The sequence below is a fragment of the Taeniopygia guttata genome, chromosome 9 (genome assembly GCF_048771995.1).
Source record: "Taeniopygia guttata chromosome 9, bTaeGut7.mat, whole genome shotgun sequence".
Taxonomy (NCBI): Eukaryota; Metazoa; Chordata; class Aves; order Passeriformes; family Estrildidae; genus Taeniopygia; species Taeniopygia guttata.
Window position 1 is genome coordinate 8,842,151 of NC_133034.1, and position 16,631 is coordinate 8,858,781.

The window sequence follows — 16,631 nt, forward strand, 5'->3', positions numbered from 1 at the left end:
GTGTTGGGGTAGGCTTTCGGCAGCTGGCTTTTAACAGTCGACAAGATAGAAACGCACCAAGCATCCTTTTCTTCCTCAAAATAAAGTCCACAGGAAGATAAAACGGCATCCTTGCTTCCTGCTAACAGCCCCTCTCTCCTTCCCTCTCAGCAGTCCTGTTTAGGGGCAGGCTCTTATATCCATACAAAATATAATAAAGACTCTAGAGCACCTCTCTCCCTCCCAGCACATCAGCTCTTCATTTTTCTGTGTTTGCCTGGGGAAACATGACGCCAGGCTCCCCCCTCTCCTCCTCCTCCTCCCAAAACCTCACTGTCACAGCAAGGAGCCATTTAAAAGAAAATACGCCCTGCCAGGTCTGTGCTAATCAAACCAGGACAAATAAACTCTGACACTCAACAACTCCCCGAGTGCCTGCAGCCCGGGGAGGAGACTACAGATTAGTTATGAATATGGCAGGCAGCAGGGGACGAGCTCAGGGGTCCCGAGTCACCCCACAGCCACCTGTGAGCTCTTTAGACACCACAACTGAAGCTGTGTTTATCTAAGATAAAGCATGCTTCAAGGAACAGAAGAGCGTCCCTAAAGTTTAGGTTCTCCCCTCAAAGCACTTTTGGGCAAGGTTACTGATACTCAGAGCTGCAACTTACCCAATTCACCATTCATTTTCTATGCTTCAACATCCGTGGGGTAAGAGGGCAGAAGGGAGATTTGGACACCCAAAGTTTCACCCTATTAAGTCACAGCCCAAAAGTTGTTATCAACTGGACTCCTTTTCTTTGAGAAGAAAAGCAAAATCAAATTTCAAGAAACAAAGAATGAAACAAGCAGCCACAAAAGATTTCTCAGATAGGTTTATGGTAAAACATGCTAATGCTGCTACATGCTTCTTTTTTCCTATTAAAAGTGAAAATTTAGGAATCAGCAAATTTATAAAGAAATTCTCAACCTTGCTAGAAAGCAGCCGAGTACCTGATACAATGTGAAATACCCACAAGTAGTAGAATTGCTTTTAACCAGTTCTACTGGCATTCTGGCTATGATATCAAAGAAGGAGAAATAAAACCAAAAAGAAAGCCTCTGTTCTAGACAGGAATATCACTCATCTAACAAGGATTAAGTCACACTTCAATTACTCCTTTGAAAACTGCTGCTATTTGTAAAGGGCATGCCTACAAAAAAAAATTGTAAATTACTAACTCCACAGGCACTTTTAAAAAGTCTGTAGAGAGAGAATGAGAGAAATGTTGAGAAAATATGTTGCTACTTAAGTAAACTCACTCTGTGAGTTTACTTAATAGGAACAATTAATCCGTTGCTGGAATTGGAAAAGTGGAAGCCCATATCCTGTGAGCTCTAAGCTGGAAAGTCAGCACAGAAAGGAAACAACCACCACAGCAATGATAAAAGTGATCTTCTTGAGAAAAATGGATGGTATTTTTATTTTGTTTGGGCTAATTCACATAAAGAAATGTGCTTTGTACGGCAAAGTGAAAAGGAAAACAGTAGCTGTAGTAAAAGGAAAAGGCCAACAGTGACTTTTATTTACAATTACCAAGAGACAGGCTATTATTGACCATATGTGCCACAATCGCCCTCCTTATCATGGGTTGGCCATCATGTCCACTGGGAGCTGTTAATGAACTGGGTAATTGAGCTGCTGACATGTGTTACCAAAACAAAACAATAGGAAGAAGAGACAAATGAACATTTTATTTGCCAATCAGAGTAGGTTCCGCTTTTCAGAGAACTGTGCCTAAGTAAGTGGCTGAATACATAAAACAGTGCATTGAAGGCAAGCAGATGCATGCACAATAATGGTTAACTGACAGCCTATGGCCCATCTGTGCTTAACATTTTGTTAAAGAAATTACTTGACTTGCTAAAGAGACAAATCATACAGCTGCCCCAAGTGCTGCATTATAAGAGATAAATCATTAGCTAAACTGTTTCATGCTTAAAATGACAATGCATATTAACAGTTATGCAGGGACATTTTGTCAGCACAGCTTGATGCAGTTATAAGTGACAAAAAATGTGACAGCTCATAGCTATTCAATGATTTCAACTTAGAAGAGAATGACAACACTGTGAAAACAATTTCACTGCATAAACAATAGACAATTCACAGGCTCTTCTTTTTTAAAAATATTTTTTTTGCAATGATGAAATAATATGGAAAAGAAAAAAATGCACAGTGTCTAACTGTTCTGCGCCATTAATCTGCTAGCATGTACTTCATTCAAAATCACAGAGCATCAAAAAGGAACACATTCCATTTTAAATATCAAAGACAGCATCGCCAGCACTAAGAATAAATGGCTAATTCTCAACTGTGCATGAAAGGATAAAGAATTTCTAGAGTGAAAGGAAGGGAAAAGGAAACTGCAAACACAACTACAAAAATCTCTTCTTATTCCCCCACCTCCTTTGCCAAAAGGAGATTTGCTTTGTTGATACAAGTAACGCTAAAGTACTTACCAGCTTTGCATGTGGGTCTGATCCCAACTTTCACTGCTGTAAATTTGTACTGGGGGATTACTATTATTGTCATTATAATAATTATTCTCATTATCATTATTGACATTATTAATTCTTATTGCTTACACTGAAAACTAACTATAAAGGAACTGTTGTTAGCACTTAGATCCTATGCTCCAGGGGGTACACAAACGTATGTGCATTATAAAAAAAAAAAAAAAAAAAAAAAAAACCAAATAAATACTGTGATTTGGTAAAAGTCATGTAGCCTGTGGGAGGTTTCCCTGTGTTTTCAGAAGTTGGTATTTATAGAAGAGTTAGCTCAGATTTAATGACTAAATAAAATTTAAGTTGCTACAGTTTTTCCCACGAAGCCAAGACATCCTCGCTGACTGCGCAGCGTTTCCATTCACTAGCCTCAAAAACTGCTCTGCTGTTTGTACACGAGCAAAGCTGATCCAAGCGAGCTTTGCCCTTGCTCGGCCCGTCTGTCCCTCCGTTCCCAGCGGGGGCGGGCGGAGACCAGCGAGCGGAGCCGAGTCCAGCCCGGAGCGCTCAGCCGGAGCCGCCCGGGCCGGGAGCGCCGGGCCCCGAGCACGGCCCGGGCGGCCCGGCACAAACACGGCCCGGCACAGGCACGGCCCGGGTGGCTTGGCACGGGCTCCGAGCACGGCCCGGGCGGTTCGGCACAAGCACGGCCCGGCACAAGCACGGCCCGGGCGGCCCGGCACAGGCACGGCCCGGGCGGCTTGGCACGGGCTCCGAGCACGGCCCGGGCGGCCCGTCACAAACACGGCCCGGGCGGCCCGGCACGGGCTCCAAGCACGGCCCGGCACCGGCACGGCCCGGGCGGCCCGGCACAAGCACGGCCCGGCACAGGCACGGCCCGGCACAAGCACGGCCCGCTGTTTCTCTCCGGGAGCTCACCAGTGCCCACGTCTGGGGATTTCTCCAGCCCTTCCCACAGGGAGCATCCCTGGTAACGCCGAGAACACCGGTACTGTATTTAAGTATTGTGGCATCTTGTCTGTTCACTTACTAACACTGGTTTTTCCATTTCAAGGAAATACTTCCAGAGGATTAAAGAACTTTGTCTCCTAAACTAAAAAAGTGAAGGAAACTAAATATACAAATCCAAATGAGGTTTTCTCCCAAGAAATTTTAGGAATTTTAGGTGATATTTTAATATAAGACAGAGAGACTTAGGAGGAAAGTGAGATCTCTCTTGCAGAAATCCCAGAACATATTAAGAAAGGATTGGCGTCATGTCTTCAAGACAGTATGAGCTGATGGAAGAGCTGATTGATAACCAATTAAGACTGAAAACATTGAGTACCCTGGGAGATGGAATATGTCAGCTGAGAAATTAAATAAAGCAAATGAAGGAGTCTCTGGATAAATAATGAGACTGTATTAATGAGTTAAAGAGCTGCAAATAATTGAGTTGTCAGCAAACTCTCAATTGTGTAAGGCAGTGTGGAGTTTTCAGAAGAAAAAAATCTATAAATTATATTTGCCTCAATCCTTTGCAACAACACCATGCAAACAGGACTCCTAAAGTTATATGAGTTGCTCAAACTACTGAGGACACCAAGATGGAAAAGGCTTACAAGCATTTCTCAACATTAGCTCTGTATTTCTTCGCTGATTCCACTTGTAGTAGTGCTAATTTTTAAAGAAAACAGAAACTATACAGATGGCTAAAGTTAAAAAATATTGAATGCTTTAACAAACTTCCTATTTGTCTAACTAGCACCTGAATTAATAACATTCTTGATTCCAAAAAAACAGTAACAGAGCAAGCTGTTGTAGATAGCTTCCTCTCCATGTCATGATCACAGTCCTCAAAGTCTCAGTGGGAAATCAAGTTTATCATCTCTTCTTAAATCCACAGCTGCAGCCAAACCACCCCTCAAGTCACTTTTACCCACTACAGAGATACACTGAGATATATGACCACCTCTATTTATTGCTTTCAGGACTCAGAATGGCCAAAATATTTCCAGACTTTTTTTTTTTCCTTAAATAGAATATTGGATTTTGTCATTGAATACAACTCCATTTCCTCTAGAAATTACTTAACTTTGCAGGAGACTTTTGTGAAAGAAAATTAAAAGTACTGACTTTTTTTCCTCCACTTTTCAGATTTCAGTCAATAAAAATAGATTATCTTTTCCATCAAATATTCTTCTTATGACTGATTTTCGAAGACATTACCTACTCCTGCCAGATACTTCTTTTCCAGCCAAAGCTGTTAGTAGCTCTAGGTCACTTCCATCACAACTACATAAGAATTGGGGTGCTGACCTCAAAATCCATCATCTTCTGTCATGAAATCTGGTCCTACTGGGTATTGAGCCCTCCAGTCCCACTGGTCAAAGACAGCCCCTGCCTTTATGGTTGTTGCAGTGTTTGGGATAAAAGGACCCTACAACAGGATAGCAGCAGGGTGCTCAGTACCTCTTTGTGTAATTTCCTCTGGGGTTTCTCATTCCAGCCCCTACCTTGGGTGCCAGTATGAGGGAGGGGGGGTGCAGGACTCTGTGCCCGAGGCTCCTGAAGCACACAGCGCTCTTTCATTCATTACAGTGCCTATGATGCTCTTACAGTAATTACCTTGAGTCCACCCAGGAACTGGTCACCTGCAGATGCTCCTTGTTCCTCACCCTGAGAGGTTTGCATGCCCATGAGCTCCTGGCATCATCCTTTAATTACATTTCCTGGGGACTGCCTTCTACCAACCTCACAAAATGTATTGGAGCTCACAGATGTCACCTGACCAGTGCACTGCTATAATACTGACACAAAACAAACATGAGAAAATAAAGCACACACACAGTGCTCTGAGGACATAGACCCTGGCTTGCTAATAATGAACAAGGTACACAGCTTGCTATCTATTCCAAAGAAACAGGAGGAGCTTAATTTCCAAAGAAAACTCACAATTTTTCAGACCAATAAAAAAAAAAAAACAACAGAACAAAGCCCTGCACCAGCTGACCTCAGAGCAGTCAATGAAAGGGAGTGATGGGCTGTGCTGAGCTGCAGCCAGCCCCACAGCACCTTTATAGCATGGAAAATCTTCCAGCTGGGAGCCACTCTGGATCCAGTCTCTACACCACAGACATATGTAATTCCCTTACATTTGCTCTCATTTACTGCTTGTTGACAGATGCTGATAAATGTTATTGAAAACCTGCAGGAAGGATGGTTGCTAGTGAATGCCTAATTGTAGAGATGTCAAAAATTATTTGACTAAATATACACATACTTAATATCACCAGCTTTGAAACCTCTACATATATTAACCAATTTATAACTGTCTCTCTGAATTATTAGCAGTCCCAAAAACTGAAAAAGTAACTCTGCACCAAATTTAGTGAAATAAGCACACTGGCTTCACTTAACTATCCACCATACACATACAGCATAAGTGGCAGGATGCCTGTTGGTGAGTCCTGTAGGCTTTACTTGAATGCTAACATCACAAAATATATTTGAACTAATTTTTTTTTCTTTTCCACTTCCACAGTGTCCCTACAACATAAGCATCCAGAATTTTAATTACTTAAAATGACATGATTGTCTAAATAGAGAGTATATAAGTGATATATAAAGTACAAAACCACACATACAACTCATTTGTTGTGTTGTAACAAGCTCCTTGTCATTCCCAAAGACAGAGATTCTGAAGAATCTAGTTCTACATTCTCAGTATTAAATGCAAGTCACATTGTGTTGGTGGTCTTTGGATTCAGCCTCTAGACTTAGATGTAGCCCTCACCCATCCTCAGGCAATGTCCACACTCAGAAGAGACAAGGTTTTTACTTTAGTTCGTTTTACCCAAACAGGGAGCCCAATGAAAGTTTCTGCGGGTTTTTTTTGGAGCATGAAGAGGAGCTCACTTTTAGATGATCTCCCACACACTGAAAATCAATGATTTCATTAAAACTGATAGTTTTGCCCTCTGGAAATAGGGCAAATTCTCAAAGATAACAGCGAAAGTGGCCCCAAATCAGATTTGCAATGTTTAAAATTAGGGGGGGAAATTGCCAAAATGCAAACAGATGAATCCAGAAAAGTTAAAATGCCTAGTTTCTTAGTTACAGTCTTTCATCTCTGTAAAATCAGCTATCTTAAATTGTTAGGCTGTAGGGTTAATTGATAGCATCTATTTAAAGGTTCCTTCTGTTTCCCCAGAGGTCCTCAACATTCAGCGGGAAGCAGGGAAAGATCTGGGAGAAGCTTTATGTCAGCTATAAAAATCCTGACTCCTGCTTCATCTTGCCTTCCAGTGCTCTGGCACTACTCAGAGTCCTTTTTTGCTTCCACTTGTATTCAGCTAAGAGCACCACAGCCTGCAAACACTCTTATATGCACTGCTGGGTACCCAGGAGCATCACAAGCGAGAATCCTAATAGCTTCATCACAAAACATGCAACAAGAGAGCTTTCTTAAGTGGGAATAAAAGTAGTCCTCCTTGTTTTTAATTTCTGCTGAAAACATCATGTTATAGCACATTCCAAACCAAGAGGGCTTCTTGAAAGCAGACTCTCCAGAGTGCTTGGCATTTTCCTGCAACCATATGAAAACATAACAGGTCCTAAAATGGAAGCTTGAGTATCTCATCTTGTAAATCCAGACTGAAAGAGAAATACCTCCATGATGAATACTACAAGAACACAAAACACTAACACACAGCCTGCCTTCCCTGCCTATGCAAACCAGCACCACATATTTTGCTGGGCTTTACTAGGAAGCTTAGAAAAGACAAGCATTCAAACCCAACTGAATTTCAGCAAAAATCATGCTCTTTCTTTTTATCTGACAGCAAATTTTTAAAATGCTAATTTTTTTTTTCAGTTCATACCCTATGGATTGTGAGATGTGATTCTCTGCCTGCTTTAGGTCAAACCCTGCTGAGAGCCACATCAAAGTGGTTAATACAGATTAGGAAGTCAAAACTTGGCCTGCAACCTAGGCGGACAGAGCCCGACGGAGGGGCCTGACAGATGCCCCAGATGCGTCCAGGGGGAGGCTGCCAGAGTGAACTCTGCACAATAGCAGAGAGACAGAAAAGAATAAAAGCTGCACGCTGCCAGCCAGCCTCCTGTGTCCGCAAAGGAAAGCGGGATCAACGGAGAAACCTGCTCTTGGCAGCCTTTCTAAGTGGCTTCCTTTTTATTGTTAGACAAGCAGGACAGGGAGATCCAGGGTCCCAGGTTTAATCCTGCCCAAGGGGACCACAAACTACAGAAACAAATGCAAGAGGGCTGCCCTGTGAGGGTAATGGACTTTTTGCCTTCATCTAGTGCTGGCCAAGTAATCAGTGTTCCTCTGTGCCTGGGAGCATATAAATGTGCCTTTGGGCTCAAAGCAGAGGCCTAGAACATTTGTTGTCTCAATAGACATCAAGTGAGACAGGAATTCTAGAGGGGCTTTGCTACTGTGACAGCTTGCCATCATCTGCTGCAGTTTTTGGGTACCAGTGAGCTGAAACCACTGCTCATCATAGAGCTCCGTCTCTACTTAAAAGTCTAAAAATGTCATGTGCTTACATCATTAGGTCCTTTTCACAGAGAAATCCCAACATCTGTGTTGGTACAGCTCCCAGCACAATGCCAGTCCATGAGCAGGGCTCCTGTTTACCATAGAAATCCAAATAACAACAAGTGGCTGAGTGACAGATGGCCTGGAAACATTTCTGATGCTTTCAGTGACAATTACCTATTCAGACACTCCAATCAGACTTTCCAAATCACAGTCTAAGGGCAGTTGTAAACAATATTTTACAAACAAACTTTGACCCAGGCTGTGCTCGGATAAACATCCACTTAATTCTAACATACATGATTACCTATAATTGAATTAGCCAATATGAGTAGTGAATAATTTTACAGTGAATGCTCATATTGGGATCTTCAAAGAAGAACCTGCATCCATCATAAAATCAAATAATAGCCATGCTGTTATGCTCAGGTACCAGAATTTGTATTGCCAAAATCCTTGCACTTTTTGAAAGTCACCTTCAACTCGAAAACTATTTTACAAAATTCAGGGGTTTGGGTTTTTTCCAGTCTGACTGCTCAGGAAAAGAGTTTGCAAAAAGTGTTTCAACCCAAACAAAATCTCATCCAAGCTTCCATGCTTTGTTTTGCATTTTTAATCTCATATCACTTGGAATTATTTCTATACTGTTCTATATAAGACACAAAACCACTAGAAGTGCCATTAAGAATTTTGTTTGGGATCTAACCCAAGAAACCCAATTACAACGAGGGTCTGTGTAAGGAGGGGTCTAGACCATCTTCTGTCCAACTTGCAGCAAGTGGGACATCATTGCCTGCCTCTGAACAGTAACACATTTAACTAGAAAGACAAATATCAAGCATCTTTGCCTCCAGGAATGTTATTGCATTGGAGACTTCAATTTTCATTATAATCTGGGACCATCAAGGTTCAGTAGGAGGTTTGTGATCTTTCTAAGCAAACCTGGACTTCGTTTTGAATAAAAAATGGGCCTATTTATGGTTTTGCATCAAAGTCATGTGAAATGTCTGGTTTTGCATGGATTCAATTAGAGACAAGCCTAAGGCACAAAAAGTTCAGATCCTGATCAGGATCCAGACCCACCCAAAGCTGAGGGACATTTAGGCTGAGTGACTTGGTTCTTGTCCATCTCCGATTCCAGCACGAAAACCAGGTGGGACTCACTTTCAGCAAACCCTAGATTTTTTCAGCTTTTCTAGCTTGGCATGACAGCAGCAACAGGAGGGTTCCTATGACTTCTGATGGGATCTGAAGACATGAGACACTGAGTCCCTGCAATCCAAACCCGTGGCATCTTCCCAGCTCTCACAATTAAGCTTTAAGCCGTAAGAAAAAAAGAAAAGCCAAATTAACAGCCCTATTGACAGTTTTATAGACCCCTGAGGGCTCTTCCTACATCCAAAGACAGTGGGGCTTTTCTAAATTAAAGTGAATTAGTAATCAAGTTCCTAAGACGGATTCATTTAATAAATTAAAGGGCAGAATTCAAAACAATTTCAAAAGTAATCCCTTGGCCACAAATCATTCTCTGTACAGTGGGAAAATGGAACATTGTCATTCTGATGTTTGTCTTAATTGGCATTCAGTTGTTTTCCTCCTTTAAAGTAATTGTTTATTATTTTAGTGGGCACCATCTTGTAGTAAACTAATGCTGCCATAAGCTTCATTAGGAACATGATAAACTCCTAATTTTGTCTGATAAACTCAAGTTACTTGGTTAATTTTTGCAACCAGAATTAGGGAGAGAGAATTAGAAGTAAATTTGATCCTGCTGAGTCACTGAAGGAACCAAGATTCCCACAGTCCTCCTTAGCGTTGGTGGTCACAAAGACATTGAACAAACTTTTGGCTTTCTGAATTCTGCGCCGCACATATGACATGGTTTCAGGAGTCTGTTCCCATGATGCAGCTCACATTTTTTAGCAGAAAATATATTCTCACAAAGTCAACCCCACAAATTTCCTGAGAGCTCATATCAAACTCAATGCAGCTACCATTAGAAGTGACGACTTACTGATTCCCAAAATGCCATTCCCTTTAATATGATTTCCTGTGGTAACACACAATTCACTGGAAGTCCTTTGCACCTATTTAGGAACAGGCAGACTTTCAAATTAATTTCGGTGGAGCCTTGACAGATTATAGCAGCAAAGGTTCAGCTGCTCTGCCTTTTGGGTATGTTTCCAGTTGATGTCATTTCATGCTTTCAGACCATGATTGCAACTTGGTGAGAAAGGGAATATTTGCCCTTCTCTTTATTTCACATTTCTCCTTCCAAGCTTTCTCCCCCGCCTTCCCAATCCTGTGCTAGTGGAAAAAAAAAAAAACCAAAATCTAGTTAAAGTCTTTTGTGAAAAATGGAAAGAGAGAAGGAATCATTTGTCTTCTAGAGGGAGAAGCATATGGTCATGGCACTCACTGAGGATGCTTTAGAGTGGAGACCAACTGAACAGTCTATGAGACTGGTAGCTCCTCCTCTATTTCCACTCTTCAGAAGGTCCAATGAGTGCTTGAAAAAAGACAGATCAAAAACCAACCAAACAAAAACCCAACACACCCCCCCCAAAATAAGCCCCAAGCATCTGAGTTTGACTCTCCCACACTCCAAATACCCAATAGAGTGTAGCTAGAGAGGTCTAGTCACAGCTTTCACCTCAGTGCCAGGGAAACACATTCCCTTCCTAATGCAGGGACATACTCTGCTCACAGCAGACAGGGAAGGCACTTTCTCCTTTACTCCCACCCAGGAATTCCATCTAGACTCAGGAAACTTCTCCTAGCAAATATGATGTGCTCTGGAAAAAAAGTCAGTTTTTTCCACAGGAAAAGCATTTTGTCTAAAAAACATCAAAGTTTGACTGTTACAGCTCAAGACTTTTTCTTAAGACTTTCCTCATATATTTTACCAACACAAAATTCAGAAAGATTTACTGAAAAACTTAAGAGGCTGGGACTCTTCTGTTATAATTGCACTGAAGAGCAGCAAACACATGACTGTTTTCCTGAGCATGCTGAGGCTTTCCATTATGCTGATGCCTCTGGAGCTCAGGACTTTCCAGTGCACAATGTGTATATAAATGCACAATTCAGGTCTACAATATTAGACTATACAAATAAAAGTCCAACAGATAATCTCTCTTCTGTCACCTCTTGTCACACTGGTTCCCAGAAATACTCAGTTATCATTGCACATTATATTTTAATCGCCATTCAATGCAAACATAATGGGCTTTAGTGAACAGTCATATTTATTATTCCTACAACTATGCCATTCTCTTCCTCTCCAAAGCATAAGCAAAGTTGCACCGTTCAAACACATCTCTTTAGAAAGCCAGGCAAAGTGCCTCCTAAAGGCATCATAATAACAGTTTTTAAAAGAACCGTATTCCATTTTTTCTTTTTTTCTTTTGGCTTGTTTCAATGGGGAGCATCTTAGCATGGAACTAAAATAAGTCAACACCACGAAGCACAAAAGATTGCAAGGATTTTCTGTAGCATGGGCTTGTCAAAGCAAGTAGGCAGCCTTTGTGTGCTCCGGCACAGCAGGAGCATTCCTCCAGGTCTGAGTGGCGGAGCGCCCCCGGCCACGGCTGCCCTGGGCGCCGGGGTTCCCACACCCAAGGCGGTGGGAAGAGGAGAGAGCAGAGCTGCAGAAGTAGCGTTGTAAATGGGATGAACTGGTCAACACGCTTCTTAGGAAATCCATGGCTTCCAGGAAGGATCACGTGTAAAGATTTACAATACCTCCACATCAAAGGGTTTGACATTGGCTATACTGGGCCTTTCAAAAGAAAGACATGTCTGTCCCCTATAGCATCAACTCTGATTCAGACAAGAGTGCAAAGACATTGCTGAGAATCCTGCATGTACATACAAAAATAAGTTTTATTTTTGGATTTAAAAAGGAATTGAAAAAAAGCACAACCAAGAGTAATTGAAATAAAATTCCTATTTTCCTTTGCTCCATTAAGGATGCTCAATTTAAATCTTAGTCTTGCAAAGTGTTCTGATAAATCACCAAGTTTTCACAGTTTTTCTATTTTCCCTTTACACCTTGCACCAAGGCAGCTTTAAGGATAACGCCTGTGTTAGGAACATGAATGGATGACCCTCCCATACACATTGACCCAAAGATAAACTTTGACCTGATGTTTGCTAATAACACTTCTTCTTAAGATGCCTTGTTTCTTTTATGAACTTCTGCTTGACTCTAGGATCTAGAAGCTGACACGCATTAATATACATCTCTGGGTGCCCTTTGACTTGGCCATCAAGACCCTTTGACCCCAGACTTGATTCCTAAACCCTGTCAATTGTTTTCAAGTGGAAAAAACTTATTTTCTAGTAATAATTAATTTTAGACATGTTTTATTAAGTATTTCTTGCAACTTTTTAACTGGGTGTTATTTGAATTTGAGTACAATCGATATTTTCTTCATTTAGTGGGTTTCCAGATTTAAAAAAAAACCAAACCTAAAGATACTCCTTTAGAGTTCAATCTTTTGTTTCCAAGCTTTGTAAAACTCCCAGTAACACTCAAGCGCTTTGACATTACAAAAACCTCCCCACAAATGATAATATATTCTAAAAAGCCTCCTTTCGTGCTGTTCAGGTTAGTCTGTGGGTTTCTGCAGCTTCACAACTTTTTTCAGATCACTTTACAGCATTTTTCAGATGCAGTCCCACAGCCATAAAAGCCAAAGGCAAAACTTCCATGGATTCCCATGTCAGCAGGATCCAGCCTTTCAGCTGAGGCACTCAGAACCACTTTCTAGATAACACTTGGTGTTTTTAGACTTAATTCTTGGAAGAACTTTCAGAGTCTACAGTAAAAAAAAAAAAAAAAAAAAACAGGTCTATTTATATGGACATCTATTCCTCCCCTCTGCACCCTCCGTTCTTGCAGCCGTACACACGCTGTGCACTAAAAGGAGAGGATGAGGAGCCCACCACCAGCCCATCCCCGCCGGCACAGGGCGTGCTGCCGCTTCCTGGTACATTCAGAGTTGGAAATTTCTAATTCCTGGAATCATGTTACATTATGGCAGGAATTGCTGCACTTCTGCCTGTTTTACATCAGGCCTGAGAGACTGCACAAAGGGAATGAACGCTTTCCAGTGCTTAGATGATGTATCGAGTGTACGTTGTACACACAGCACTACAGCAATCAGCATCTGGGAAGGAGCACCAGTGGATAAAAGGCCTCCAGTCTCAAGGAGAAACACTGGGACACAGCAAATGAGAGGGCTTAGCAAAGCAAAGAGACTACCCCTTTTTTTGTTCAGAAAATGCAGTATAGCCCCATATTCTAAGAGCTGGCTCTGCTTTCTTGCTAGGCAAAAATATTTCTCAAAAGAGAAAAAATGAGCTTAAAATTAATTTTTGCATTTATCAAGCTAAATCCACATAACACAAACTAAGAAATCAAAGATGATGGACGCACCAGGCACTTGCACCAACAAGATACAACAGGAACCAGTTTAATGGAAAAGACACTCAGGTTCTACCTCTTGCTGCACAGCCAAACTAGATTTCAGTTTGGTTGGGTGGGGGAATAGCAGATAATGAATTTTATGCTTTCAAGCATCCCACTACCTCCTGAGAGGTGCAACCCAAGCACCCACCTCACGTCTTAGGTCTCCTGGCTGACAATCAGGAGTGGCCCAGGGCAGTGTCCAGCCTCAAACCACACTTGTCTCATGGACAGAGGGGACTCAGTCACACACACAGCATCTAGGAAACTCTACCAGGCAAGCAGCAAAAATTAAGGATTGGGGTTTTTATTAAATCCTTATGCATGTCTGAGAAGACCTAAAATGCTCTTTCCTCTTTCAAAAAGAGAACATACCCTAAACAATGTGGGGTTTGAGGTAGTCTTTTCAAGGTATGGGGCTTGATGGCTCCCTTGGATCAGGCAATTGGACAGATTTCTGTAGGACAAAACCACAAGTAGAGACAACTTCAACAAAGAAAGAAAACCTGTTCCAAACAAGGCCCTGGCTGCAGCACCTGTCCCACCAATGCATGTTGCAGCCAGGGCTCACTTGGTTTGAAACCAAAATCTAAGGAGGAAACAAAGCTCCCCAGAACTCATGCAAATGAGATTCAGGCAGATATCCCAACTCTCCAAGTTCCCACAGAATAGGGTGTTCAAACCCCAAGTGGTTTGCTATATGTTCAGATAATAACACATGTCATGGGACTTCAGTGCTTTCTGTTTTCCTTTATCAGCTCAGCTGACTCCATCCAGCCATCCTTCTTTTGCTCTGGTCATAACATGAAGACTACTGCATGCTTTTGCAATCCTACTCTCCCAGTTTTACCTTGGCAGAGCCCATTGAACTGGTATGCTACCCAGCAGGAGGGAACCCCCCCTCTGGGACATGCACTGACCTTCCTCAGTCTGGGCAAATACAGCTACCCCAGGGAGTGAGAGCAGTGTGCTTTCCATTTGCAGCAGAAGAAAGATGTTTAGGTAACATTGGAAACAGCTAAAAGGAGAGCGATGATGAAAACAGCCCACTAGACAATTACACCAAACAGGAGTGCCACTGCCACAGATCCTAGTCCAAGTCCAGCTGGAGATACAGGCAAGGCAGCTTGCACCAGCTCAGACTCTGTGCTCCTTGTAGAAATCCTCTCTATTTTCAGCTGATGAAATGATACTTTGTCAGTTTTGATAGATTCAGAGGATCCTTATAAAGCCTTATCCTTCCTCTAAGAGGAGAACCTTTTAAAATTCAACAAATTTAATTTATGGCTTTGACTCCAATGAACTATAGATAAAACCCTATGGACATCAGGAGGGACCCATACAAAACAACGGTCATTGGTTCTGTACAGTTATTCCAGCTGGAATTCTTAGACAGTGAAGTGTTCGCACAGTGCCATTTTTTCTATTACTATGTAGCTTCAAAACTGTGCTGTGCCTAACATATACAAGACTTCCTCTTTTTTCTGCTCCTAAAAAAGAAAATACAGTGGCCACTATAAAAGAAAAGATGATATTTCTTCTTGCATGATGGCAAAACCCTTCATACAAGCACAACCACACTGAATAGACTTTTAGATTATTTGTTAGACTGAAGTTCAAAGGAGGGTGCAGCGTAGCCAGGAAAAAAAAAAATAGCCCCTCTGGTTAAAATTTAGCATGCAAGATCTCAACAAAAGTGATTTTTTTGACTGTGCCAATGCTTTTGTTTTCTCAACAACAGCAACAAAAAATTATTTCTTCCTTCTCCTCCACAGTAAACCACTACCAGCTGTTGATGGAGTATTTTTTTAACATGCGTTAAGTCATATTGTATATTGTCCATTTCATGTGTGTGGAGCATTTCTTGCTACAAATCCTTTACTATGTTAAACCAAGTGTACCACCCAATATTGCTACACAGCTTAGGGCTTGTTAACACGAGTGGAATCCCACCAAAAGGATCACGCTGGAGACTGAAGTTACATGTACACAAAGGTGGTCACAGCAGCACCCACAAACTGGTGCAAACCCACATAGTATATTTAACCAGTACAAAGCAACAGTCACTCTTTCCAATTAAAATCCATTCACATTCAAAAGAGACAGAAAAAAGAAGGAAAGATAAAAATATCAAGACAAAAAAGCAGCTCCAAGATGAAGTAGCTCGGTAATGTTGCAAAACTTCACATATTTCAAGATGGCTCTTGCCATACACTTCTGCTCATGACTTATTATACAATCTTCTGCATCATCTGGATCAAAGCCAGAGCACTTTCTCACATTGCAAATTTATTATTATTTCCTTGTTTCAATAATTTGACAATTTAATGCAACTATGAAGATAAGTTCAGGAATCTCTTCTTATGCCAGGACTTTAAAATATGCCTGTTTATGGGCACATCCATTTGGGCAAATAAAATAAAATGCTTTTCATGTGCAAATTCGGGCCAGTGGAAAATCAAGCCCCATGGGGATAATTTAACCAACAATACAAAAAAAATGTGAGGCAAATGTGAAACTTTGTCCTTAATTTACCCTCTTAGGGCAAAATAAGGCAGGAATCTCGTACCATGTGTGCTACATCGCTTAGGTAAAAGAGCATATGTTAAGTTAGGAGAGTTGCAGTCTTGGCTCTTAATCTCATTGTTTATTGTGGTTAAAGTCTGACCCTTAACATTATGTGTGGTTTAAAACTGTATTTGGAGGAAAGATCGAAAACGACGCTCCAAGGTTTGTAAATGTGTTTGTCTTTAAGGTTTGTTCCAGAGGAAACCATGCGTGTCTTAGCTCGCTCCATAAGCAAACCCTTACACAATTTTAAACATGCTAATGCTCACATTCTGCATCTCAGGTTAATCGAGAAGGGTTTTTTGTTGGTTTTCTACTAGCAGCTTGCCTACAATCCACCAACCCACCACTCTTTATGTATATATGTTGAATAATTATGAAGCTGTGAGTATTTATCACCTTTTCTGAGCAGTAAGCAGAAAGAAATACAATACTATTACTTCCAGCTACTGGCTTTCCCAAGATAATTAGGTAACACAGTGGACTGAAGCCTTGGTTAGCCCAATGCTGTTCAAGTTAAGTGATTGACATGCCTCTGTCTGGCTGCTCTATTAACTG

The 16,631-nt window shown here is 41.4% G+C and overlaps 1 protein-coding gene across 3 annotated transcripts in view; it reads right to left on the bottom strand.

Moving 5' to 3' along the window:
• PAX3 (paired box 3) overlaps positions 1-16,631 on the bottom strand; it is a 75,813-nt gene that overhangs the window by 29,641 nt on the left and 29,541 nt on the right. The window contains exon 1 of one of the 3 annotated variants that reach the window (XM_072933432.1): positions 2,482-2,679. The exons of the other annotated variants lie outside the window; for them this stretch is intronic. Coding sequence (XP_072789533.1) covers positions 2,482-2,587 — 106 coding nt within the window. The 5' untranslated portion in view covers positions 2,588-2,679. Of the gene's footprint in view, positions 1-2,481; positions 2,680-16,631 lie in introns of those variants that run through there. 3 annotated transcript variants of the gene reach the window in all.